Source organism: Polypterus senegalus, chromosome 3 (genome assembly GCF_016835505.1).
Source record: "Polypterus senegalus isolate Bchr_013 chromosome 3, ASM1683550v1, whole genome shotgun sequence".
Taxonomy (NCBI): Eukaryota; Metazoa; Chordata; class Cladistia; order Polypteriformes; family Polypteridae; genus Polypterus; species Polypterus senegalus.
The window spans coordinates 285,944,418-285,970,864 of record NC_053156.1 but is presented as its reverse complement, the minus strand read 5'-3'; the positions used below and the strand labels follow the sequence as shown (position 1 = coordinate 285,970,864).

Below are 26,447 nucleotides of genomic sequence, written 5' to 3'. Positions count from 1 at the left end.
TATCACTTCTAACTGATCCTTATACAGGCACCCAATAGTGTAGGGCACTAAACCCCCTGCTCTACTCCTTGTAGGCCTGTGACTGTGTACCTCAGGGGTTTCAAACTCAAGGCCCATGGACCTGATCCAGCCTTTAGACATTTTTAAATTGGTCCACTTCATCAGTTTTCAAAACATGTTACATACTGTATAGCCCACAATGACTATTAGTTTTCGCAAAGACCCTCTTTAACATACAACCCCAAATCAGACAAGCATTTGGATGATATGGAAAATACAAATTAAAAACAAAAAGCAGTGATTCTTAAATGTACTTTGACTTTTATTTCATTGCAGACAGTGTGAACCCAAGATATTTCATGTTTTGTCTAGTCAACTTAAATTCTTTTCCTAATAGACATCCACTCCTAAATTCCGGATATGCAACACATTCCAAAAAAAGTCACGTTGTAATGTCGCCATTCCTTCTCACACTTAAAAGCCTTTTATTCACTGAGGATAGCAAGCGATGAAGCGTTTCACGTGTTATTCTGTCCCATTCTTCGTGCAAACACATCTTGAGGTGTGCAACAGTATGAGGTTGTCGTTGTCACATTTTTCATTTCAAAATTCTCCCCACAATCTCTATTGGGGGCAGGTGAGGACTCAGGCAGGCCAGTCCATTATCCAGACCCTCTTCTTCCACAGCCATACCCTTGTGACGTCTGCACAATGTGGGTTTGCATTGTCTTGTTGAAAAATGTATGGACGTCCCTGGAAAAGATGTCATCTTGAAGGCAGCACATGTGGCTCTAAAATCTCAATGTACTTTTCTGTGTTAATGCTGCCATCTTAGAAGTATAAATGGCACTGGCACTGACATGACCCCATACCATGACAGACCCTGCAGGCTTTTAGTCTTCCTGCTGAGTACAGTCTGGATGGTCCATTTTGTCTTTGGTCTGAAGCACATGGTGTCCAAGAGCTGGAATACTGATTCATCTGACTACAATATAAGTTTGTTTCTACTGTGTGATGGTCCATCCAGGATGTCTCCAAGTCCAGAGAAGTTGATGCCACTTCTGGACGTGGTTAACATAAGGCTTCTGTTTTGCACAGTAAAGTCTGAAGTGGTATTTGTGAACCTAACGCTGTATTGTAGTGCAGCTTAACAAAGGTTTACCAAAGTAATCCCTTGTAATCCCATGTGGTGATATCAGCTATTAATGTGTGACAATTCCTGATGCTGTACCTTCCATCTGAGGGATCAGAGATCATGGGTGTTCAGTTTGCACCCTTGCCCTTTACACACTGAAATTCCTCCAGATTCCTTGAATCATTTAATGATATTATGCACTGTAGAGGAAGGCACATACAAATCCCTTCCAATCTTTCTTTTAGGAATATTTCAAGCATTTTCTCATGTATTTGTTGACAAACTGGAGATCTTCTGGTCATCTTTGCTCCTCAAAGACTCAGCCTTTCGTGGATACCAAATCAGGATTACAATCACCTGTTGACATTGCCTGTTTGAAATTACATCATTATTTCATTATTTTACCTCATTACTCGCCCTAATTCGATCTCCTCCCAACTTTTTTGGAATGTGTTGCAAGACTGAAATGCAGGAGTGGATTTATATTAACAAATTAAAAGAAGCTGACCAAACAAAACATGAAATATCTTGTGATCATGCTGTCTGCAATGAAATAAAAATCAAAGTAAATTTAAGAATCAGTGCATTTTTTTTATTTGCATTTTCTATACCATTCAATCTTTTGGTTGCACATTTCATATATACTGTAGATCCATATATAATTTTCATTTACACCCAGTGTCTGTGCAGCACAGCACACCATAGCTACTAGTCTGTAGCTAGAATGGAAACTGGCTGATTGTAATGACCCAGCAAGAAAAAGCAAAAGCAAGGTGACGTGTCACACTGCCATAAAGAACTTTAGCGTTTTAACGTGATGCTAAAGATGTTACAGTCTCGGGAAGATGATGGTATCTTGATTTCACATACGTTGCAGCTGCCACTCCTCTCACTTTTTCATGCTGCTCAGGTGTCAGTGCTGGCCACCCTTTCACAGCTTATGTGACTGCTGCCACTGCCCAACATGGTATTTTTCTCTTTTCTGCTGACACAATTGTTGTATGTGGAGAGGAAATACATCTACACTCCCACTCATGTTAAATATCATTGATCTCCATTTCTAACCAACCCCAAATGAGGTCTGTTTGCATGATCCATCATTAGCTCAATGTGCTCAGTCATGACACATCTTAATGCACGTGTAAATGGGAATATTTTGCTTTAGCTACAAATTCCCACCTGTGTCCAGACTGCCGCTCCCACTCAGCTATCGCAATTTTTTTCACAAATTCCACTTTCCTAACCTCCTGCAATGTCAAACTAAAGAACACCCGATAAAGACAGTGTGACTATACTTTGTTTTCCTCTAGGGGGCGCTAGCTCCCTGGTTGGAATAACTTCTTTTTTTAATTGTAGCGTCTTAAGTAACCTGAACCTAAATATAAGGTGGTCCAGATCTAATTATGCAATCTTCATTACACTATAACTTATTAAGTTTATTACATATAAAATCACCCGAAAAATCCCAGACCATCGAGAAGTGTACAAACTGACGACATGAAGAATCGTCTTCGTGCTGAACTGGAATTGTCCCTGCATAAATCAAAGTCATCCAGACGATCTGGATCTGCATAATTGGATCTGGACCACCCTGTAGATATGTTATAAAGAGGCGATACCCCTCCCTTAGTGATACAGCGGTAAGAAATCACATAGGAGAAATAACTTGGCTTCTTTAATGACGATTTATACGGCAAAACAGATGGGAAGCCATGACAAGACATTTCACCGAAGTGGGATCTCGATGTATACAGTCTGTTATGTTCGTCGCTGTGCTGGAAGGATTTTCAGGATCGGATGATGTTACCCCCCATTTGTCCGTCGGCTACAAAGGTGTGCCGGGCAATGTTCCAAAGTTTTATACCCTTTCTCTATGTGCAGGCCCCACGTAGGCAAATCATGCCATTCCAAGCAAGGAAAAGAAGATCCAATGTCATGTTGATTCTGCCACACAGAAATAGTACAATGCCCATTTTTGCAGTTGTCCCTTTCTTTTCTAAGCAGTTCTAAATGATGAGCCCCTGTGTGATAAATCTGGCCTTGTGTTAGCTGTGTATGTGAGTGGATTTATAAAATATTTTTTGTACAGAGCACAGTGACATATTAAACTTATGTACTTATTAAATACTTGCTTGGTGATGTTTTCTAGGTATATAAGTGTTATATTTGTCCTTCAATAAAAATGAATTTGACATCACTGGTGTGCACCAACACACCTCTGACTTAATCATTTAATTTTCTGATGACACCATAGCTGGTCCAATTACTAATGATTATAGAGGTTTGCCTTCTAATGGAATAGTGTCAGGACAATAACCTATACTGTAGTTGAAACTGGTCATTCATTTCAATAAGTAAGAGAAAGAACACATTTCTATCTATAGTTGGTGGGGATGTCAAGGGAAGATTCATGATGACTCAAAGAGGGGTGTCAGCTATCATACAAGACTTAACAAATACATTTATAACCTAGGATGTCTGTGGAAAATCTAGATGTTTATGACTTTGCTGTCCAGTGTCTACAGATGTACAGTAGAGCCCATCCACTCTGCCTGTATAACATCCTGGAAAGGCACCTGTTCAGCCCAGGGTGACAGGGCACTACAAAGGAGAATGGAGTCAAGAGGGAATGTTTGTGGGACACAGCTGTCTTGTGTTCAGGACATATACAACACACGCTGGCTTAGAAAGGGAAACAGTAATATTAAAAGTCTCAGCCATCTTGCCCTTTTACTTTCCTCCCTCCATTAGATAGATAGATAGATAGATAGATAGATAGATAGATAGATAGATAGATAGATAGATAGATAGATAGATAAGAAAGGCACTAAATAATAGATAGATAGATAGATAGATAGATAGATAGATAGATAGATAGATAGATAGATAGATAGATAGATAGATAGATAGATACTTTATTAATCCCAAGGGGAAATTTACATACTCCAGCAGCAGCATACTGATAAAAATAATGTCAATTAAAGAGTGATAAAATAGCAGTGCAAGTTAAAAAATGCAAGGTGGAGAGTGCAAGGCAGGTATAACGGACAATAACTTTGTATAATGTTAATGTTTACCCCATTAGCACGCACACACCAATAGATTTGGGGACAATCATAGTTAATCCTCCAGTCATAAGCATGCTCAGCAGCGACTCATACTGAAATGATGCTTGCTTGTTACATATGTTATGGATCTGTTCATGAGTATTTTATGTTTTATTGTTGTTTTTGTTCTATTGTTTTAATCTATTAAGAATCTATTTCCTAGGAATCAAAGATGCATGCCAGACAACATTTAGGAAAAGCTGGCCAAGTACAACAACAACAACAAAATTTATTTATATAGCACAATTTCATACAAGCAGTAGCTCAAAGTGCTTTACATAATAAAGATTAGAAAAATAAAAGACACAATAAGAAAACAAAATAAATCAACATTAATTAACATCGAATAAGAGTAAGGTTCAATGGCCAGGGGGGGCAGAAAAAGTACCGTACTGCTCTCTTTGATGCAAGGTTCCACAATACAAATCAGATCAAGCATTGCTGGCAGAATTACTTCAATGACAAAAGATGCTTAAAAATGTTGACAGCCAAAGGAGAACAAGTCTTACCCTGTGAATGGTACCACATGATGTATAAGTCCATGTGTCCCATATCCCAGGTTACAAAATGGGATGAACATCAGGGGGCTAAAACTTTCCTTGGGAAACTATAAAATACAGTATGTGGCACTTAACAAATGCTACTGCAAACAAAGGTATATGTTTCCCACCTATTATTTCCTAAAGTTGAAGTAGTGAACCTTCTTTTGAAGTGGCTCAGTGTGACTATCAGTAGTCCAAATCATTTCAGTTTAGTCGTTGTTTTGGATGATTTTGTTTTTTTTCTTTTTATGTCTTCATTTTATTTAATGTGGTGTCATTTATAATTCTAATTATAATTCTTTGTGGGTGAAGCCCCAGGAGGTGGGGCCAAACTTACATCAGTGCTCCTGAGCTCTAGCTGTTCTATAAACATATGCTGAGAAGGCTCAGAAGTAGGAGATCATTAATCTACTGTGGTGTTCATAAATATTGCTATTTATTGTCATTAGTTTTTGTGGTTTTCGGATAATTCTTGCTATGTCTTAAGGATTCTGTGTATAGGATTTCATTTTGGTGACATGTTTATTTGGCTTGTGAGGCACCTTTACTTTTTAATTATTGAGCTTTACTTTGTATTCTTACGTTTTCGTTAAACCTTAAATTTGTAAAAAAAAATTCTGTTTGCCTATTTTTATACAAGCCCTGGGTTTATGGTCATTCCTCCTCTTGTACGGCTTTTGTTATACAGTATATTTTGTACATTTTCTAGTTGTTTTGTCAGCTCCCTATTTTGGATCTGCTCCAGCTGAAGTCAGCAGGTGGTATTAGGGGCATGGCTGACTTCAGATGAGCCTTTGATGGGCAAACCAATTAGCTTCCTTGCTTATTTGTGGTGGCCTCACGTCCTTTTTGCCTTAGTGAAGACTATACATCATAGCCTTGTAATATTTTGTTGAAATTGTAATACTGTCACAAGTGTGTTGGAGATAAGCAAAGAACAATCTCATGGTGCTGTGTAGACATGACAAGAAACTTGACGGAGAATGTTAAGCCCTATTGGACAGAATTAATTTTACACCAGAAGGTGGGATAAAGTAATTATTATCAGAGGACTTCTGTGATTTAAGTCCTGTCCAAATCGATCACATCAGTAACTTTTTATGGACTGCGAGTTCACATCTAAGTAAAGATTACAGAGCTTTTTACCTTCTATAAAACTCTGTAAAAAAATAACCCCAGGTTAAACTAGTCCAGTGTGAACTGACATATCAGTAAAACCGCCATTCGAGTGATTTAGACTGGACTAAAAATGATAAAAGGTTTTGTAGTAATTACTTTGCCCAGTGCCTGGAGAAAAAAAGTACTGGTACTCCTTGTTGTCTGTGCCCAATAACGGTGGGTATAGGCAATTTATATCAGGTGTCAGGTGTGAACAGATATATTATTGTTAAAAAAAGGGCTGCTAATGTGGTTGAAACTGACGGTATGTTCCAGTACACATACATTAACTACCAGAACTAATAAGGCACAAACAGGGATGCCCACTTCAAGCACTGATGTCATCCCACCTCCTGAAGTAAAACTAATCTCATCTAAATAAATCTTAAAAAGTAATGTTACCACAATACATTACAATGAATAATGGATTATATTCTTATACATACCTGGAAAGTCAACTCAGGCCCATAACTAAACCAAGGATTCATTAGAAGCAATGTGGGCCATTATTGCTGTAGAACAGACAACAGTAATTTGTCCTTCTAGGGGTATCTAAATAGGTATGATGTGCTAGGGTCACCATGCCATGGTGCACCCCACACTCAGTTTGGATGGCTGACCGCCTAGTAGTTCATGTTCTGGTCAAAGACTTGGAAAATGCAGCTTAAAATAAAAAAATACAAAGTGCTAAATGTGGACAAAAGGAACATCACTTATATATACGAAGTCTGTCCGGAAATGTATTCGGCCACGTAAAATGAAAAAATTGATACATTTATTAAAGAAGTTATAAGATACTAGAAACATTGTACATAGGACAATGACGCCTCAGTCCCCTTCAACGTAGGGTACCTTGGGACCTCACCCAGTTCTCCCAGTGTCTCTTCGACTGTACAAAACGCTCTTTATTTGAATCACCATCAGCTGCCTCGTCGTATTTTCTTAAATCTCATCGACAGTCTGATACCTCTCCCCTTTCAAAGGTGATTTTAGTTTGAGGTAAAGCCAGAAGTCCAGAACATGGATCACTTTCAACAAATTCTCGGCCATCTTTGAAGTGTTTGTGTCACACTTTTATTTGTGCTCCACTCATTGTATCATCCCTAAAAGCCTTCTGAATCATCTGAATAGTTTCCAAAATAGCTCTGAATGCAACAGCCACACAGTACACATGCTCGCTCAATGGCATCTAAGCTCCCCCACTGACTAGTCCAGTGAAGTCGTCATTGTTCACGCATGTGCATTCCTGTCCAATCTCCTTGGCCGCCAGGTTACATCGATGCCACGCAAACCGTTCTTGTTATATTAACAATGGCTGGTCTTTTTCCGGACAGACATCGTTTAGGATGGGGGACACTGTAATACAGGAAGCAACTTCTGAAAAGGATTTGGGGGTTTATGTTGACACATTTTCATCGGCTAAGCAATGTACAAAGGCCATTAAAAAGGCAAATAAAATGTTAAATTATATCATAAAAACTGTTGAATATAAGTCAAAGGACGTTATGCTCAAACTATGCACTAGTGAGGCCACATCTGGAGTATTGTGTGCAGTTCTGGTCACCACACTACAAGACAGACATAACAGCACTTGAAGTCATGCAGAGGAGATCAACCAAGGGCATCCCAGGACTTAAGGACATGTCCTACTGTGGCAGACTCAAAGAATTAAACCTGTTCAGTGTCGAATGCATGGGGACCTCATCCAGGTATTTAAAATCCTCAAGGGCATTGATCAAGTATTGGTGGAAAGCATGCGCTGATAGCGTGTTGCCACACCCACAACACGACGAATCATCCTGCTCCAGTTTTCTTCTTAGTTTCCAAAAATGTTCATGTTAGGCTAATTGAAAGAGAGAGGAGAGGTTGGCAGCATACACTAGTAGAGTGCATTGTTGACCCACCACATTTCAAACCGCCTCGGGTATCCAGATTAGGACCCAATGAGCCATGCAACGGTTGACACCTCAGTACCACACTAGCTCAGATGGAATGGAACCAGTGTGAAGTAACATAGCTAGTAAATAAATATTTTAACATTATACAAATACCAGAATTACTAAATGATGGTTAGAAACAGATTAGAATAATCATGGTGAAAGAATTGAACAGTAAGTGGTGTAGTGAAGAAACAAAATTGTTAACAAATTTATGAGTTGATTAATTGGAAGGTTCATAAAGCAAATGCACGATAGTTGATGAAATAGCTAATGCTAATGCTATACCCAAGAATGCGATATTAGAGACAATCATTTTTACGGTGGCAGGAGTGCCAGTCCTGCAACTAACTCCCAAGTTTTCCCTGCAAGTTGGATCAAGTAGGTCTTTCAGCTTAAGGGTGAATCACATTGAACTCAAGACTATCAGTGAAAATTAAGGGGAAGTGCATTTAAGACTGAAGCCAGGAAACATTTCTTAACGCTAAGACTTATGGAACTCTGGAGCAAACTACCGAGACATGGAGTTGAAGCAGAAACCTTGGCACCCTTTACAAAGAATGTGGATGACATACTGAGACAGCTTAGCTATTAGCTAAACAATCAGGCTTGATGGACTGAATGGTCTCTTCTTGATTGGCAAATTTCTTATGTATGTTATGTGGCAAGAATGGACACAGTGGTGAGTGAGAGATATAAACACAAATCTTCATGTGAAAGGTACAAAAGTGTATAAAGTTTATTGCGCAGATTGGCAAATAAATAAAGTAACCAGGGGCCTCATGTATAACGCCATGCGTAGAACTCGCACTATAACATGGCGTAAGCACAAAAGCCGAAATGTGCTTACGCACAGAAAAATCCAGATGCAGGAATCTGTGCGTACTCCAACTTCCACGTCCTTCCGTTACATAAATCCCGATCAGCGTGAAAACTAACGCTCGTGCACGCGCATTATGTAACGCCCCAAATCCTCCCAGAATTACGCCTATTTGAATATGCAAATCAATATAAATCGCCCTTAAGCGCAGCCTTCTGTGAAAAGACAATGGGAAAAGCACGGGGAAAATATAAGAATTTCAGCGAATACCAAGTGGAGGCAAAGGAAAAACATACTATTTGTTCAAATAAACCGTGGTGTAATCAACAAAATGAAGCTGATCGAGTGACATAGTGTGTTGGAGAAACTTGAAAGCTCACATTCACAAAATCGCACAGTGCCGGAAATAAAAAAGAAGTCACATATCAAAGTCGCCGTGAAAAGAAGAGTTGTAAGCCCACTGTCTGAGTGTCATATGAAAGTTTATTAGGGTACAGAGAAAAAAGTACGTAGTTTATTTTGTCATTTAGTAGAACATTATAAACTTCATCTTAAAATCGTTTAATTAACCAGTTTCTCAAAATTACATCGTAATTAAAGTAGCACGTTAAATGCTTTGTTTTGTATTTGATCTTCTACTCGTATGTGATCTATGTGTGTGAATCACTACTTGCTTCTTAAACCGGCTCTCTTCCTCCAACTGGACACAGAGTCCATTACATTTGTGATATTACAGCTCTCTGAATAACTAAAATACTGAGATGTATACGTGATGTCATTTTCATGATGATAGGAGCTAAAGCACGTTATTAAACATGTGTTTCATGAGCCTCGTGCTTATGACAAGCATTTATCTTTTGTCGAAATTTGTCGCTGCGTTTTTAGCTGTGTTGTTATTTTCTCTTTCTGTTTTATATTCAATATATATCGTGCGCCCAAGAGTCCTTGCTTTTCTTTCCCCAAGTAACCGATCGCCATACAATCAGCTCTGTAATAGACGTTAAACCATCTGTGAGCTTAGTGCCGATTCTTCAAAACGTTTAAAGAACATTGAAATATCTTCGTAGTACATGTTTAATTATTCTATCCTTCACGACACTCCCAGTGAAGAATATAGATTATTTAAATGAAGTTAAAGTTTTATGTGTATAATTTAACAAACATATTTTGCTGCATTTCACCTTAAAAATGATATCGTCATCATATGTAAATACACGCTTTATAAAGTGGCCCAGGTTGTGCGATATTATAACTATAGTGCAAGTTTACAGTGAGGTGATTGTACTTATAAGTACAAACCGTTCTACAAGGAGCAATTGATTGGGTGCATTTAAAGTTTTTTGGGATTAAACTGTTTCTGAACCGCGAGGTCCGTACAGGAAAGGCTTTAAAACATTTTGCAGTGGCTGAGGTAGCGTGTCCTTAAAGCTGTATACAGATAATTCTCTTTCCGATCAGCTGCTGCTGTGATTCACACTCAGATACAGTGATATAAATACTCCGAGTCATGCAGTGAGAGTAATATGGAAAAAGATGATCCGCTGTGGCAACTCCTAACGGGAGGAGCTGAAAGAAGAAGAAGAAGAAGAAGAAGGAGAAGTGAGAGTAACAACGCTAAAGCAGTTATGACATTTGGAATACTATGGCTGTTCCCTGGACCATTATATTGTTACGAGTTAATTACAATCAGATGCATTACACTAATAAACAATATGCGGTTAGTTTCTGTGTATTTATAAAGCCGCGTCATGAAAATAATGAGTAATCACACAAGAACAGTACCATTGCTTTGACGCTGGGTGCCGCCAGTTTGCAAAACCGAGCAGAGAACTTGCGTACAACAAGGTATGAGGTATGGAAAAGTGCGTGGCTTTACGCCAAGTGTAGGTTTTATACATCGCGATTTGAACGTGGAAAAGTTCTTACGCAACATTTCTGTGCGTACGCACCGTTTATACATGAGGCCCCAGGTCAATAAAAAAAAATCACTAAAAAGTTCAAATCAGCTTAAAAGAATAAAACGGGTAAAATCCAGTGGAGTATTAAAATCATAAATCATCTGTACATCTTCTTTAGATTGAGGCTCTTTTTAAAATTAATTCATACATACAGCATGTACGCTGACCCCAGAAGAGACAACCCGTAATGAGCATAACTAGGACTCCGTCCCCCATTGTTAGCACAAGGTATGTGCCCTCCTATGCTTTAGTCAGCTCTGCTTCACTTTGACCCCAAGGTATTTTTAACAGCCGTCTTTCACTCTGTCACTCTATGTGGCAGCAAAGCCCCTGCAATCTCACCTCACCACGCTCTGCTGACAAAAGGTAGTCCCAGCAGCCGTCACTTCCATCGACATCAGCTCTCGGTGGCCAGACGCCCATTGTATTACCTGAGGTGCTCTGCTCATCCCTCTTCATGACCTGTAGTCATATCACGGTCTTGTAGTGCCTCAACTCACCAAATACTGCTACTGTCTTCATGTAATTTTTTTGATTTAAACTTTAAAGGGAAAGCAATGATCATATCAGTGGAGTATTTTGTGGGAAGTGCTACAAGAAAATGAAGTTCCGGGACCACTGCATCATTCCATTTAGATCTGAGTTTACGAGGCAACCTGGTAGTGCAGTGTCTTACACCTTTAGAGTCTGGAACTGATATGCCAGGCCAGGGTGGTATTAGTGTACATTTCGCATGTGCTGCCCGGGAGCTCCAGTTTTCCTCTTAGTTCCTAAAAATGTTCATGTTAGGCTAATTGAAAGAGAGAGGAGAGGTTGGCAGCATGCACTGATACAGCACATTGCCGCACCCAGCACATGACAAACCACCTCAGGTTCCTAGATTAGGACCCAAGTGAGCCACGCAACGGGTGACACCTCAGCAACACACTAGTTCAGATAGAACGGAACAGAGTGAGGTTTTTTACAGTGGCTGGGTGCCAGCCCTGCCACTAACTCCCAAGTTTTCCCTGAAAGTTGGATCAAGTAAGTCCAGGGATATTCTTTCATCTTAAGTGTGAATCACATACTCAAGACCACCAGTGAAAATTAAGGGGAAGTGCATTTAAGACTGAAGCCAGGAAATATTTCTTGATGCTAAGACTTATGGAACTCTGGATAAAACTACCAAGACATGGAGTTGAAGCAGAAACCTTGGCAACCTTTACAAAGAATCTGCATGAGATGTTGGGACAGCTTAGCTATTCGCTAAACAATCAGGCTGGATTGAGTGAATGGTCTCTTCTTGATTGGCAAATTTCTTATGTATGTTAAGTAGCAAGAATGGACACAGTGGTGAGTGAGAGATATAAGCACAAATCTTTATGTGAAATGTACAAAAGTGTATAAAGTTTATTGCGCAGATTGGCAAATAAATAAAGTAACCAGGTCAATAAAAAAATCCCTAAAATGTTCAGATCAGCTTAAAAGAATAAAACAGGTAAAATCCAGTGGAGTATTAAAATCATAAATCATCTGTACGTCTTCTTTAGATTGAGGCGCTTTTTAAAATGAAATAACCATCGCAGTGGAGTACATACAGCATGTACGCTGACCGCAGAAGAGACAACCCATAATGAGCATAACTAAGACTCTGTCCCCCATTGTTAGCACAAGGTATGTGCCCTCCAATGCTTTAGTCAGCTCTGCTTCACTTTGACCCCAAGGTATTTTTAACAGCCATCTTTCACTCTGCTATGTGGCAGCAAAGCCCCTGCAACATCACCTCAACACGCTCTGCTGATAAAATGTCCTAGGAGCCGTCACTTCGACTGACACCAGCTCTTGGTGGCCAGACACACCTCACGACTTGTCCATCGTATTACCTGAGATGGTCTGCTCATCCCTCTTCACCCAGTAGTCATACTGCTTACTGCATACTGTATACCAAATACTGCTACAGTCTTCATGTAATTTAAACTTAGGGGAAGCAATGATCATATCAGTGGTATATTATGTGGGAAGTCAGTCAGTCATTTTCCAACCCGCTATATCCTAACACAGGGTCACGGGGGTCTGCTGGAGCCAATCCCAGCCAACAAAGGGCGCAAGGCAGGAACAAACCCCGGACAGGGCGCCAGCCCACCACACACACACACACAGGACAATTTGGGATCGCCAATGCAATTGTGGGAGGAAACTGGAGCACCTGGAGGAAACCCACGCAGACACGGGGAGAACGTGCATACTCCACACAGGGAGGACTGGGGAAGCGAACCCAGGTCTCCTTACTGCAAGGCAGCAGCGCTGCCACTGCACCACCGTGCCACCCTATGTGAGAAGTGCTACAAGAAAATGAGGTTCCAGGACCACTACATCATTCCATTTAGATCTGAGTTTACGAGGCAACCTGGTAGTGCAGTGTCTTATACTTTTAGAGTCTGGAACTGACATGCCAGGCCGGGTGTGCTATTAACGTACAATTTGCATGTACTGTCCGGGTGCTCCAGTTTTCATTATAGTTCCCAAAAATGTCCATGATAGGCTAATTGGCAACTCATTAATTGAGTGTGAATTGTGATGGGCAGGAACCTTCGCCAGGGTTGTGCCCAGTGTTTCCACAATAATCACCAATTCCCCCCCCACCCTCAGATGTTCAAGTAGGTTATAAAATGAACAACTGAGTTGAGTTTGCATTCCGAGTGTTAAGTCATAAACTGTAACTGTCATTCGACCCTTTGCCATGGGAAACTGTGTCAATTTTGAAGGTTAAAAGCTTCATCTTCAGCCAGTAGATCTGCCAATAGGGAAGTGAGACTTTTTATGCGACTAAGGAGCTTCAGCACATGATGATTCTTAATTTAACCCTTCTATTTATATACACACCCACACATACAGTATAAATATATATATATATATATATATATATTTATATATATATATATATACACACACATACACACACACACACACACACACATTGTGGGAGCCTGTCAGGCTATGTGAACCACTCTGCGTTGCACAGCATGTTTACAGTTCATCACTTAGTCACTGCAAATATGGCATTATTCCAGTCTTTTCTGTTACTCCAAGTCTGAAGTGATTAACTCTATATACAGTATGTAGAGCTTTACACATAAATATGCTAAATTACATCAGAAAGACGGTAAATAACAAACGAAATCTACTTCTTATGAAATGATTGTTTGATCCCCTTTCTATGCTTTAATTTTCTGAACCATAGAAAATCCATTTTAATCCAATTCTAAAGTCCTGGAAGCACTGAGCCCAAGTTCCAGACAGGCTGGAAACCCACAATAGAACACAATCGCACACACTCTAATAATGGAAATAATATGAGTATCTTTATAATGTGAAAAAAAAACAGAAGACACCAAGAAAAATGTACTTACGCCATATTTACACAACCAGATCTCGATGTTCTAATCTGAACTGGTGAAGAAATCCAGTCCGACGCCTGTGCTGTTTATGATGCCCGACCTAAATGTGGTCTGAGAGTTCATGTGCACATTCAGCTTATCCAGCATGTACGGAGTGCATGTGCATTGTGACATAGTGAGGCAGGTTAGTCACAAGCATAGATCCCCCACATGTTTTATCTGCTGGTGCTCTTCAGTTATGAAAATTTTAGAAGCAGAGCTTGTTTTCTAAACATGTGAGTCAGCTCAAAATAGCTATGGCCCTGTATGTCTTAGTACTTTCTGCCATGATTGTCTCTAATGTAGCATTCTTGGGTATAGCGTTAGCATTAGCTGTTTCATCAAATATCATGCATTTGTTTTATGAACCTTCCAAATTAATCAGCTCATACATTTATTAACAATTTTGTTTCTGTACCACACTTCTGACTGTTCAAATCTTTCTCCATGATTGTTCTTATCTGTTTCTAACCATCTTTTAGTAATTCTGGTATTTGTTGTTAGTGGTAGCACTGCTGCCTCGCTGTATGGAGACCTGGGTTCGCTTCCCGGGTCCTCCCTGCGTGGAGTTTGCATGTTCTCTCCGTGTCTGCGTGGGTTTCCTCCCACAGTCCAAAGACATGCAGGTTAGGTGCATTGGCGATCTAAATTGTCCGTAGTGTGGGTGTGTGTGTGCGTCCCCTGCGGTGGGCTGGCGCCCTGCCCAGGGTTTGTTTCCGGCCTTGCGCCCTGTGTTGGCTGGGATTGGCTCCAGCAGACCCCCATGACCCTGTAGTAAGGATAATGGATGGATGGATGTTACTTCACACTGATTCCATTCCATCTGAACTAGTGTGGTGTTGAGGTGTCACCCATTGCATGGCTGTACTCGGGCCATAACCTGGGGTCCTGAGTTGGTTTGTCGTGTGGTGGGTGTGGCAACACACTGTATCAGTGTGTGCTCCTAACCTCTCTCACTATGTTACTTGTCGAGGACAGGTAATAGAATAAATTTTAATATATTTGACATCGGGCAGCACGGTGGCGCAGTGGTAGCACTGCTGCCTCGCAGTATGGAGACCTGGGTTCGCTTCCCGGCTCCTCCCTGCGTGGAGTTTGCATGTTCTTCCCGTGTCTCCATGGGTTTCCTCCCACATGTAGGTTAGGTGCACTGGTGATCCTAAATTGTCCTTGGTGTGTGGGAGTGTGTGTGTGCGTGAGAGAGACGCCCTTCCAGGGGTTTGTTTCCTGCCTTGCACCCTGTGCTGGCTGCGATTGGCTCCAGCAGACCCCCATGACCCTGTGTTAGGATATAGCAGGCTGGACAATGACTGACTGACTGACGTATTTGATATCTCTTGCCTTTTGTGTACCCCCAGCATTCCTCTTATGCATTTCTTTGATATTCTCATGTGTCTCAACTTCTCTTGTCGGGTGTTTTCTCTCTCCATTACATTCCCATAAAGTCTGCTCCTCAAGCTCTATCATTTTGAGGCGCATTGCTTTCCTCCTGTCCACTTTATGACTACCAGCAAAGGTAAATGAGCCCCCCATTACCCATTGCTGTAAAAACATCCCATGTTAAAAGGCATCTATCAGGGTTCCTCCTTTTCTTTTCCTCTGTATCCTCAAGAGTCTCAAGCTTCCTTGCCTGACACTTCCTGTCTTTGTTATGTTTGACTGAGAAACCAGAGCAAACTGACCAATCAGGCTAAAGTCAAACTGACCAATCAAATTGCTGAGACAAATGAAGTGATATCTATCTATCTATCTATCTATCTATCTATCTATCTATCTATCTATCTATCTATCTATCTATGCCCAAAAATGGCCACATCCTTGATTGAAAATTCAACCCAATTGCCTTAAATCAAATCGGATCTGGGAGATTGAAACTGAATTGGAATTCATATATTATATACGAAAGAGGCCTGTATCTAATCTCAAAAAACAAACACCATATAGTTTTGGTTGTTTATACTAAAATCCAGTTTGTGTCAAGTACGGTATGTAGAAAAAACTTATGATTATGTCACCTAAGGTTATGTTAAATATAGTGTTAGACACTAAGATAATATGCAAACTGCCCACAAGTAGGCACCAAGGTGGGATCCAAGATCAATCTCCTATAGGTAACTAGTTTCTGTATGCCATTTCTTGCAAAGTTTTAACATAAATTGATATAACAATATGCTTAGGGAATACAAAAGTAGCCGCCTCACAAACAGATTTAGCACACTCCTTGTGATGCAACTTGGACACATTGTCAGTGGATCATCGGGTGTTTCGAGTCTTTCAACATCAGACACCCTCCCTCTGGCGACCCACCCATGGGGTAAACTTGTATTTAAATAGCTTGTGTAGTCTACAGATCCCCCCAAACCCCTGATTTGATCCATAGCCATCACAACATTTCCTCAGTGGTATCTGTGAATTTTGTAATGGCAGTCTTTCTCTCCTGTCCCACAATTCAAAGGAGCTAGAGTTCCCTTTAGAAATATTGGACTGCAAAGCCTCCACACCCAACCTCCATGGGCTCGCACCGGTCTCTGCTGCAGTATTCACCTACAAGCTCCGTATACCTGGCCCTCTTCCTCTTGAAGGTTTACGATCTTCCAATGGAAAAGTGAATTCTAGCGGGACCTCTGGTCTTATTGTCTCTGACACCTGGATCATGCCTAGTCTGAGTGTGGTCTCTGTGATGGTGTCTGGGTATTCTGAGCTGTTTCCCTGTGTCAGTCATCAGTTGCTAGTCTTGTTAACTGACCAACGTATTTTGCTGTGTAATACTAAGCTGCATTCATTTAAAATGTTAGAACATACGGACCTTAGTCCTGTGACAAAGCTGTCACTTTACCAGTCACTCTGTACACCCCGCTTCACACGCTTTAAAGAATGAGATCAGTAGTACATATGGCTGAAATAAGGTCCATGCACAGGGCTGCTGTGTTCTCTCCATGATAGCATGAGGAGCATATCAATTTAGGAGAACCTTAGAGTAAAACTACTGCTTATCCAGACAGACAGTAGTCAGTTCAGACAGCTTTTTCATTAAAACATTAAATTGATTGTGATGAGAATAGGCTATTCAGTACACCGTGCTTATTCACCCTATTCATCTAAATTGTTCAAAATAACTTCAAGTTGAGAATAGAAGGTTCCTAAAATTCTGCTTTCCACCAGACTACTTGGTCATTTACTGTATTCAGTGTATCTATAGATCTTCAAGCTAAGAAAAACTTATATTTGTGAGAAAACTGCCCTTAACAAGTTTCCAGCGGTATCCCTGCATTCTTCTTGAACTCATTTTAACATAACGGCTTGGATGCTTTAATCATGTCATCTCTGTAGTAATAGGGTGTTGTTCAGAAACTTCAAAAGACTTTGTTGGACAGTGATTTTATCCAAAGATCTTGCCTACACATTGTTCTCCTCTCTTGCTAAATGAATCTTAGCCTGAATAGGTCTATTAATTTGTTACATTTAAGACGTCTCACTTAAAGGTTTTCCAATGTTGTATCTGTCCTGGTGTCTATATAAACACAGGGAATTCCAGTTTCTGTATTATATCTTGCCTGAAGAAGGGGCCTGAGTTGCTGCGAAAGCTTGCATATTGTAATCTTGTTAGTTAGCCAATAAAAGGGGTCATTTTGCTTGACTTTTCACATCATGTCATCTCTTAATCTGCATTTGCCAAAACTAAAAAGGTTCAACTGCTTCGATCTTTCCTCATAACTCATACCTAGCAGTCCCAAAATCAGCCTTGTCACTCTTCTCTAGCCCTACTAACCCAATTGTAATATGGAGACCAAAACTATACACAGAACCTCACATGATGACTCACTAGTGCGCACTTCCTTGACGTGTACTCCACACGTCGTGACATATAATCTAAAATTCAGTTAGCTATCTTAATGGATTCTGTCCAATGTCTGGATGAGTGATGAGTCCCTCTGTCCTTCTCATAAGGTGTTCTTTTAGGTTTCAGACCTCCCATTGTGTATTCAAATTTAACATTTCTACTTCCTACTCGATGTACGGTATAAACATTTACCTACATAAATCTGCCCAAGCCTGTCTATCACGTGTGTGATGCCCCTGGGCATCTTCCTCATGTAGGGAACCAAGCTTGGCCCACTTGGACAGCTTCAAATCAAAATCAAATCACAATGTATTTATAATGCACAATTTTAAAGCACAATACAATTTAACACACCATACCATATAAAGCACCATACAATTCAGGACATTCTAGAGGCCTTACATCTCTTTGCTACCCAGGAAGCGCTATGGAAATACTGTACTTAGGATGACCTGGAGGAGCAGGGTGTTCTGATCATTCAGTTAAGTGTGCTGTCATCATAATCCTAATCAGGAAAAGTGAAAATGTAAAAATAATGACAACTAACCCAAAGAATTATTGTAGGATAGTTCCTCATAATGGCAGTTTATTTTGCTACAAAATAATCGAGATTACTGTCAATGCATGCTTTACAGATATACTTTTAGATAATTTCTCCATTTACGTTTTCCAAACAAGTTTTTTGGATATTTTTTCCAAAGTAAATTCGGCTTCGGTCATGTGTTTAGGTGTGTGATTGTGTGAGTGGACCTTGGGAGAGAATGGCCTCCTATCTACAGTCGTTTCCTGCTTTGCAACTGGGGTATTGTGTGTCATTCTGGTCACCACGCTATGCTACAAGAAAGGCATAGCAGCACTTGAAACTGCACAGTGCATCCCAAGACTTAAGGAGATGTTCTACTGTAACAGACTCACAGAATTAAACCTTTTCAGTCTCAAGCATTTGAAACTGTGTGGGGACCTCATGCAGGTTTTTAAAATCTGATAAAGCAGACCCAGCAACATTCTTTCAGCTTAAGGGTAGATCACATACTCGAGGACATCAGCAATGTCACTGCCAAGGTAAGTAAACCTCTCGACAACGTCGACACTCTCTCCGCAAACAAACACACTACTGATGGTCGTGCCCAAGAGGTCATTAAAGGCCAGGATGTTGGTTTTTATTCAGGACACTCATAAGCCCAGACACTCAGACTCCTCTCTCAGTCTCTCGAAAGCCCCAATCAGAGCCTCCATTGACTTTGTGAAGATCACAGCATCGTCAGCAAAGCCAAGATCTGTGAATCTTTCTTCACCAACAGATGCCCCACACTTTGTCCAACAAAGCAGCAGATACTATGAGAGACTTCACCCAAGGACCAGGTGGGCAACACTTCTAAACAGAAGTCATACTGTAATACAACATGTACAAGAAAGAACATTTGTGATCATTCCTGAAGTAGGATGCATCATTAGTGATTATATTGGAAGATAATGTGAGTGGGAGGGACAGCGCCTAGCCAAGACATATTCACAGTAATGGAATGATTTAAAAACAAAAATATGGATCAGTCACATATTCTGACTCTCACAAAATCAGTCTAGCATTCTGAGCATCCAGAGAGCATTAAAAATTAAACCTTTTTAGTCTCAAGCATTTGAAACTGTGTGGGGACCTCATGCAGGTTTTTAAAATCCTTAAAGACATTGATAAAGCAGACCCAGGAACATTCTTTCAGCTTAATGGTAGATCACATACTCGAGGACATCAGTGGAAATTAGGAGGAAGTGCATTTATTACTGAAGTCAGGAAACACTTCTTCACGCAAATATTTGTGGGAGTCTGGAACAACCCACTAAGCTGAAACCTTGACAACTTTTACGAAATATCCAGATGGGACATTAGGACAGCTTAGCTAGTAGCTAAACAAAATAAGTTTGACGGTCTGAATGGCCTCTTCATGTTTGTCAAATTTCTTATGTTCTTGACAACTCAAAATTGAGTGTGGCCTGTGATGGGGTGACACGCTGTCTAAGGTACGCTCCCATCTTGTCCCCTAATGTTGCATGTACGAGGTTCTTCTACAGAAGCAAATCTTCTTCCCTTCAGTCTCAATTTTTAATTTAGGAAACAAAAAAGAAGTCACAGGGAGTGAAATCAGGTGAATATGGGATATGTGAAGCAGCAACTAAATTGTTTTTGATCAAAAAACTCTTTGACTGATAATGTGGTGTCTGCAGATGTGCTGTCATGGTGCCAAATGCAGTTTTCCGTGTGCCATTGCACCAGATGATTTTTTTTTACAAATACTTTCCCGTAGACACCTCAGCACTTTAGTGTAATGTCACTGATTAACATTTTGTTCATCGGGCAACAAATTCTTTATGAACAAGTCTGCAAATGTTGAAAAAAAAAAAAAACACAATCATCATTGTCTCTTGTAAATCTGCCCTGGTGACTTAGAGAAAAAAGACTGCAAAGCCACCTTTGCGCTTGTAGACTCAATCGTAGCACGATGTCAATTGTTAGACGGATTAATGAGACTTGTAGGCACACGATACCTAGCAGCATACTCCATAACTACACTATAGTCCTGCGCTATTAACGCTATTGACTGATTCTGGGTATTGAGGAGACCTCCCTCGTACAGTATCTATTTTGGGGCCTAAACTCCTCTTCACCCCTTTTCTATGTGGCCGTGGGATCCTAAGAAGTCTCTTAGCTTGCTTAAGCTGATTTTCCTGAGTGTTTATTAAAAATACGTAACACACATACAACAAGAGCAGTGAGTTTATTATGCCATATCTAGGTGTCCCGTGTGGTGCTCACGCTGTCACTCAAACAGGGTGCTGATGTGGATTCAATACTCCAAAAAGTGACCGCCTCTTTAGAGCTGGCTTTTAATTGGCATAATGTGATTTCATCTTTTTCTGAGGAGCATTCTTCTTTTTTGACGTATGCAGATTCATCTTAAAATTAATTGAAAATGCCTAATAATGGGATGTTAAGCACAACATAATGTCAGTCATTTTCTATCCTGATTATTCCTGTATTTAATAAAATGAGCTAAAGTCTCCTGAGGCTTGTGGTTGAGAATATTGCTTACAATGAGCCACAGGTTTCATCCACATTAAAAGGATATTTCAGAAACTAGAAGGCAGTAATGTGACATCATGAAACTCACACTCAGTGCCAGTGCTAGGTTATTTTGTGCCCTAGGCCAAGCTTATTAGTGAGCCAACTGACTATTCGGTAGCTAACCCATGCAACATAGGATTTCTCCCCCACTTATGATCTGCGCCCTAGGCAAATGCCTAATTCACCTTAATGGTGGAGCCAGCCCTGCTCATACTTATGTCTAAGTTATTTTATGAGGCAGATAATCTGATTCCAGCATCCAGCATTCTGTGTTTAAATTCTGTGCCCAGTTGTTGTTTGTGTGAAGTTTACATATTCTCCTTATGTCCATGTGGTTTTTCCATTCTGTATTCTTTTTTTATTTCCCAAAGATGTGAGTGCGAGACTGGCAATATGAATAAGTGTGCCCTGTGACGTGCTGGAAGCCCATCTGAGGGTCAGTTCCTAAATTGTACCCAGTACTGTTAGGATAGCCTCTGGCCAGTCTATGACTATAAATTGTATTTAACAGGTTTGAGAATACTGCGGTGGCTGGCGCCCTGCCCGAGGTTTGTTTCCTGCCTTGCACCCTTTGTTGGCTAGGATTGGCTCCAGCAGACCCCCGTGACCCTGTAGTTAGGATATAGTGGGTTGGATAATGGATGGATGGATGGAAGGTTTGAGAATATTGTTATGTTATGTTATGTTATATCCAACAAGTCAAGTCAGGTTGGGGATCTTGCACTGGTACAGCACCTTGCCGCACCCACTACACGACAAAACAACTCGGCATCCCAGTTGGCAACCCCCCAAGGAAGACACGCGGTCCAGTCACACCCTCTATCTGCCACAGCCAGATGTTACGTGGGCGACCCCTTGGCCTGCTACTGCCATTCTGGTCCCCAACAATGAGGAACTTACGAGCCGGATCACCCTCAGGGAAACGCGCCACATGGCTGTAGTGCCGTAACTGAAGCTCCCTCACAATGCAGGTAATGTGCCTCATTCGGGACTCCATGAGAAATCGCTCTTTCGACTCAAAGTCAAACCAACAGTACCCAAGGATTTTCCGGAGAGACACAGTGCCAAAGGAGTCCAGTCTTCGTCTAAGGTCACTGGATAGCATATAGCAACCATATAGCAAGACAGGAAGCACCAGGACTCTAGACTTGAACCATTGCCCTTTTGCATAGATATCGGGAGCGCCACACACCCCTTTCTAGAGACCCCATGACCCCCCATGCTCTCCCAATCCATCTACTTACTTCATAGGAAGAGTCACCAGAGACATGAATGTCACTGCCAAGGTAAGTAAACCTCTCGACAAGATCGACACTCTCTCCTCAAGCAGACACACTACTGATGGCCGTGCCCAAGAGGTCATTAAAGGCCAGGATGTTGGTTTTTATTCAGGACACTCATAAGCCCAGACACTCAGACTCCTCTCTCAGTCTCTCCAGCGCCCCGATCAGAGCCTCCATTGACTCTGTGAAGATCACAGCATCGTCAGCAAAGCCAAGATCTGTGAATCTTTCTTCACCAACAGATGCCCCACACTTTGTCCAACAAAGCAGCAGATACTATGAGAGACTTCACCCAAGGACCAGGTGGGCAACACTTCTAAACTGAAGTCATACTGTAATACAACATGTACAAGAAAGAACACTTGTAATCATTCCTGAAGTAGGATGCATCATTAGTGATTATATTGGAAGATAATGTGAGTGAGAGGGACAGCGCCTAGCCAAGACATATTCACAGTAATGGAATGATTTAAAAACAAAAATATGGATCAGTCACATATTCTGACTCTCACAAAATCAGTCTAGCATTCTGAGCATCCAGAGAGCAGTCTGGTGACTTGAATATATAGGAGTTGGGCTTATACAGTACCAGACCATGAAGTGATCCGACTGCAGCTCCAACCAGACATCATCAATCTGTTTAATATCCCGAACATTTAAAGATCATTGTAATATCTCAGCCATGTAGTTATCCAATCTAGCATTCCGGTGATATATGTATCAGTCTATTATCTTCACAATCAAGAGATTTACCAAGCATTCACTTTATCTGTACATCAATTTAATTCTTGTATCGCCTTGATTATCAGCTTGACAATTTTGGGATCAATCTATCATCTTGTCTATGAACAGATCCATCAGTCTCGGTGCTCAAAAGAAATAAAAATTAGTCTAGCACCACAGCCATTGACCATTTAATTAACACATCATGCATCCTGAAGATATGGAGCTCAGTCAAGTACTTTGACTAATATTAGATCTAATCAAACATGTACACCACCTATAGACCAATTTAGCTTCCCTGCCATTTATCAACCTAGCACTTTTGGCAATTTGGAGTACAGTTTAGCATCCCGTCTTATGAAGAAATCCATCAGTCTAGTGATCTGGCTGTACAGAAATCAATGTATCATCCTGGCCAACCTAGCACTCTGACATTTTGGAGAACAATGTAGCATCCATTCTTATGAAGACATCCATCAGTTTTGTATCCTGACCATACAGAAATTGGTCTATTGTCCTTGTCGCCTTTACACTAGACAATTTAGAGAACAATCTAACATCCCATCTTATGAAGAAATAAATCAGTCCTGTGGACCAACAATACAGAAATCAGTCTATCGTCCTGTACACCCCAGCACTGTGACATCTTGGAGAACAATCTCGCATCCTATCTTATGAAGAACTCCATCAGTCTTGTGACCTGACCATCTGTCTATCATCCTGGCCACCAGCAGATAAGATTGGTGCCCTAAACATGAATGAATCAGTACAGCATTCTGCTCACCTACGAATCAACTTACCATCCTGACCATATAATTATCCAATCAGACGTCTTGACAATATGGAGGTCAATCTGCTGTTTTGACACTGGAGAGATTGGTCTAGCTTCTTGACTGCCAATACATCATCCTGAATATCTATAGATCACTTTAACACCCAAACAATTGAAGTGTCAACCTAGCATGCTGGCAATTTAGGGATCTGTAAGGATTCCAGATGATCAATGAATTAGTTCAGCATCCTTTATCACTAGGTCAGTTGAGCTCCCTGACCATCTGTAAGTTTGACAATACCTACAAATCAGCTTATTTCTTATTCTTCCAAGCATTGTTCGCCCAGATATAATCACAATATGTCATGCAGCACATTGACCATAAGCATGTCTGAATATGCATACTTTTATTTTCTTAATAACCTCAACCAACACTAAAATTAGAGATTTGCAATTCTTGAACCGAACACCTAAATACACCTAAAGAGAATATGAAGGAAAGTATCAGTGCTTCATAATTATTAACTATTACTGAAAGGTTTAAGAAGATAAAAAGGAGCCGTAATAGGTGTGTTTCAAGTGTTGGAAGCATCCATAACCTTCGCTTCAAGCCAAAAGAAACGAGACTGTACCAGACAGTAGTGAATGTTGGAGTTGGCCGGCTGTCAGGGTGCGCCATCCCTCGACTTACCTGAGGCAGCGCCGAGCTGATCTGTCTCTGCAGCTGGTCCCGTTCGTGCACCACCTCTTGCAGTTTACCCTGAGTCTGTGACAGGGTCTCCTGGCTCTCTCGAAGCGTCTCCAACAGCTTATCCCGCTCGTCCAGCATGTTGACCATCAGCTGCTCGAAATTCGAATCCGAGTCCGAGCCATTCTGCGAGCCTCTCTGAGAACCCAGAGGGTCCCCTTCGTTTATCGTCGGCATCACTTCGCACATCATGATTGTACAGATTCGGTGATTGTCTGGTTCTGATCAATTAATAGTGTATTTTATTTACGATCAGAAAAACACATCCGGCAAGGTCAGAGTAATTCGGCACAAGGGTGCAAACTACACTGCTGGTAGCCGGCACATCAAGTTGTATGTTGTTTTTCTTCTGTTAAATATGAGCAGCGTGACGTCCAAAGTTTTGTACGTTATTTTTGGAATAAATTCTCCAAATTCCGAAGGCAACTGTTTCTCCGCATTAGAAAATGCATACGGCGCTGCACGAGCAGAGATGCTCTGGATGGAAATATTGCTGATTACTTCATCCTACCCCGCAAACTCATACCGGCTTTTAATCCAGCGCTCCGTCCGGATGTTCGTTTATTCCACTGACTTGTAACTGAAGTGATGGGGGAAGAGAGAAAAAGAGAGAGAGGGAAAGAATAGGGAGCCAGAAGGAGGGAGGAGAGAGAGAGCGAGAGAGAGAGAGAGAGAGAGAGAGAGATGGAGAGACGACCAAACCCAAGATCCTGGGTGCTATCGGCAGCTCTTCGTGCGTTCTTACGGGAGACATTCATCTTCTTCAAATCGAAATGCACATGACAGCAGCGCAGCTTGTGTCATTTTCTTGTGGAGTCCCACCCATCACCACCAAAGGAAAAAAATACAGGCTTTGCTTCTTCCAAGCTGTGACGGCTCTTTCCCTTCGTCCCTCTTGCTCGGCTGCCGCTGTTGCTGTAATCGTCGCTTGCGGAGACAGCTGTAACGCGCCGATACACCAAGCCAGTTACGCCCCTTTCCTTCTACGACCTGATCATGCCAGCTTCCCCCTACGCAACCTGCGCAGCTCTCTGCCTGGCGGAGGAACCCCGTTTACACCAACCCACTGACCCACACTGGAGCTGGAACAGAGACAGCACTCTGGGATGCCACCCCCCGAGCAAGCAATAGAAATCATTAAAGTAGGATCACGGTGAGATGTGCAGGAAATCGATAACTTAGTAATTAAGAGTTGCTTCCTTCAATTCTAAATGATACCGGACTGGATTTCAGACGCCGAATACAGCAGAATGCACTTACAGCCTAAGAATTTTTAGAAATATGCAGATGTGCCTTTTAAGGTAAATGATGACGGGATGTTTTAATACGCACGTATACAATTTGTATTCTTCTTCTAATGCAAAAAAATGCACAAAAATTTAATGTTTCTTACTTTTAATGCATTTAATTACGAGACCTGAATGCAGCCAACTTCCTACAAAAAAGAACGATTAAAAAATGTGATCATGTCAATATTAAATCAGCCAACCGTTTATTAGACGTACATAAACCAATCGCAAGATGTTTTCGTGTTCGTAATTGGGGAGGTTTCCTTGCATAATCGAGGTATGCGTCCGTTTGGGACCCCGTGACCAATGTGGGGTTGGGGAGAGCCCAGTGCTCGGTGCGGTCACCACCACACTAAAAGCTGGATCAGCGGGTTAGGGAACGTCCATAAGGTATAATGCTTATAGTCCCAAGAGGACTCGACACTGCATGGGGCATAGCTAGGAATATATTTAGGTAAGGGAGGTGATCAAGAACACGAGTCATAATTATTTTCACGCGATCTATCGGTTGGAACTTTTGTAAAATAACACGAAATGTACAAAAGGTGCGCTGCTTATACTCCATAAAAAGACCAGGAGTGGAGCTATTAATTAATTTCG

General features: G+C 41.1%; 1 protein-coding gene across 6 annotated transcripts in view; it reads right to left on the bottom strand.

The window, feature by feature from the left end:
• The window catches only part of ppfia4 (PTPRF interacting protein alpha 4), a 494,511-nt gene extending 468,606 nt beyond the window's left edge, over positions 1-25,905 (bottom strand). For 3 of the 6 annotated variants that reach the window (XM_039749361.1, XM_039749363.1, XM_039749367.1), the window contains exon 1: positions 24,502-25,904. In XM_039749361.1, coding sequence (XP_039605295.1) covers positions 24,502-24,750 — 249 coding nt within the window. In that variant the 5' untranslated portion in view covers positions 24,751-25,904. Of the gene's footprint in view, positions 1-24,501 lie in introns of all 6 variants that reach the window. The other 3 variants (XM_039749365.1, XM_039749366.1, XM_039749364.1) reach the window with 2 other exon arrangements.
• Between the last annotated feature and the right edge of the window lie 542 nt (positions 25,906-26,447).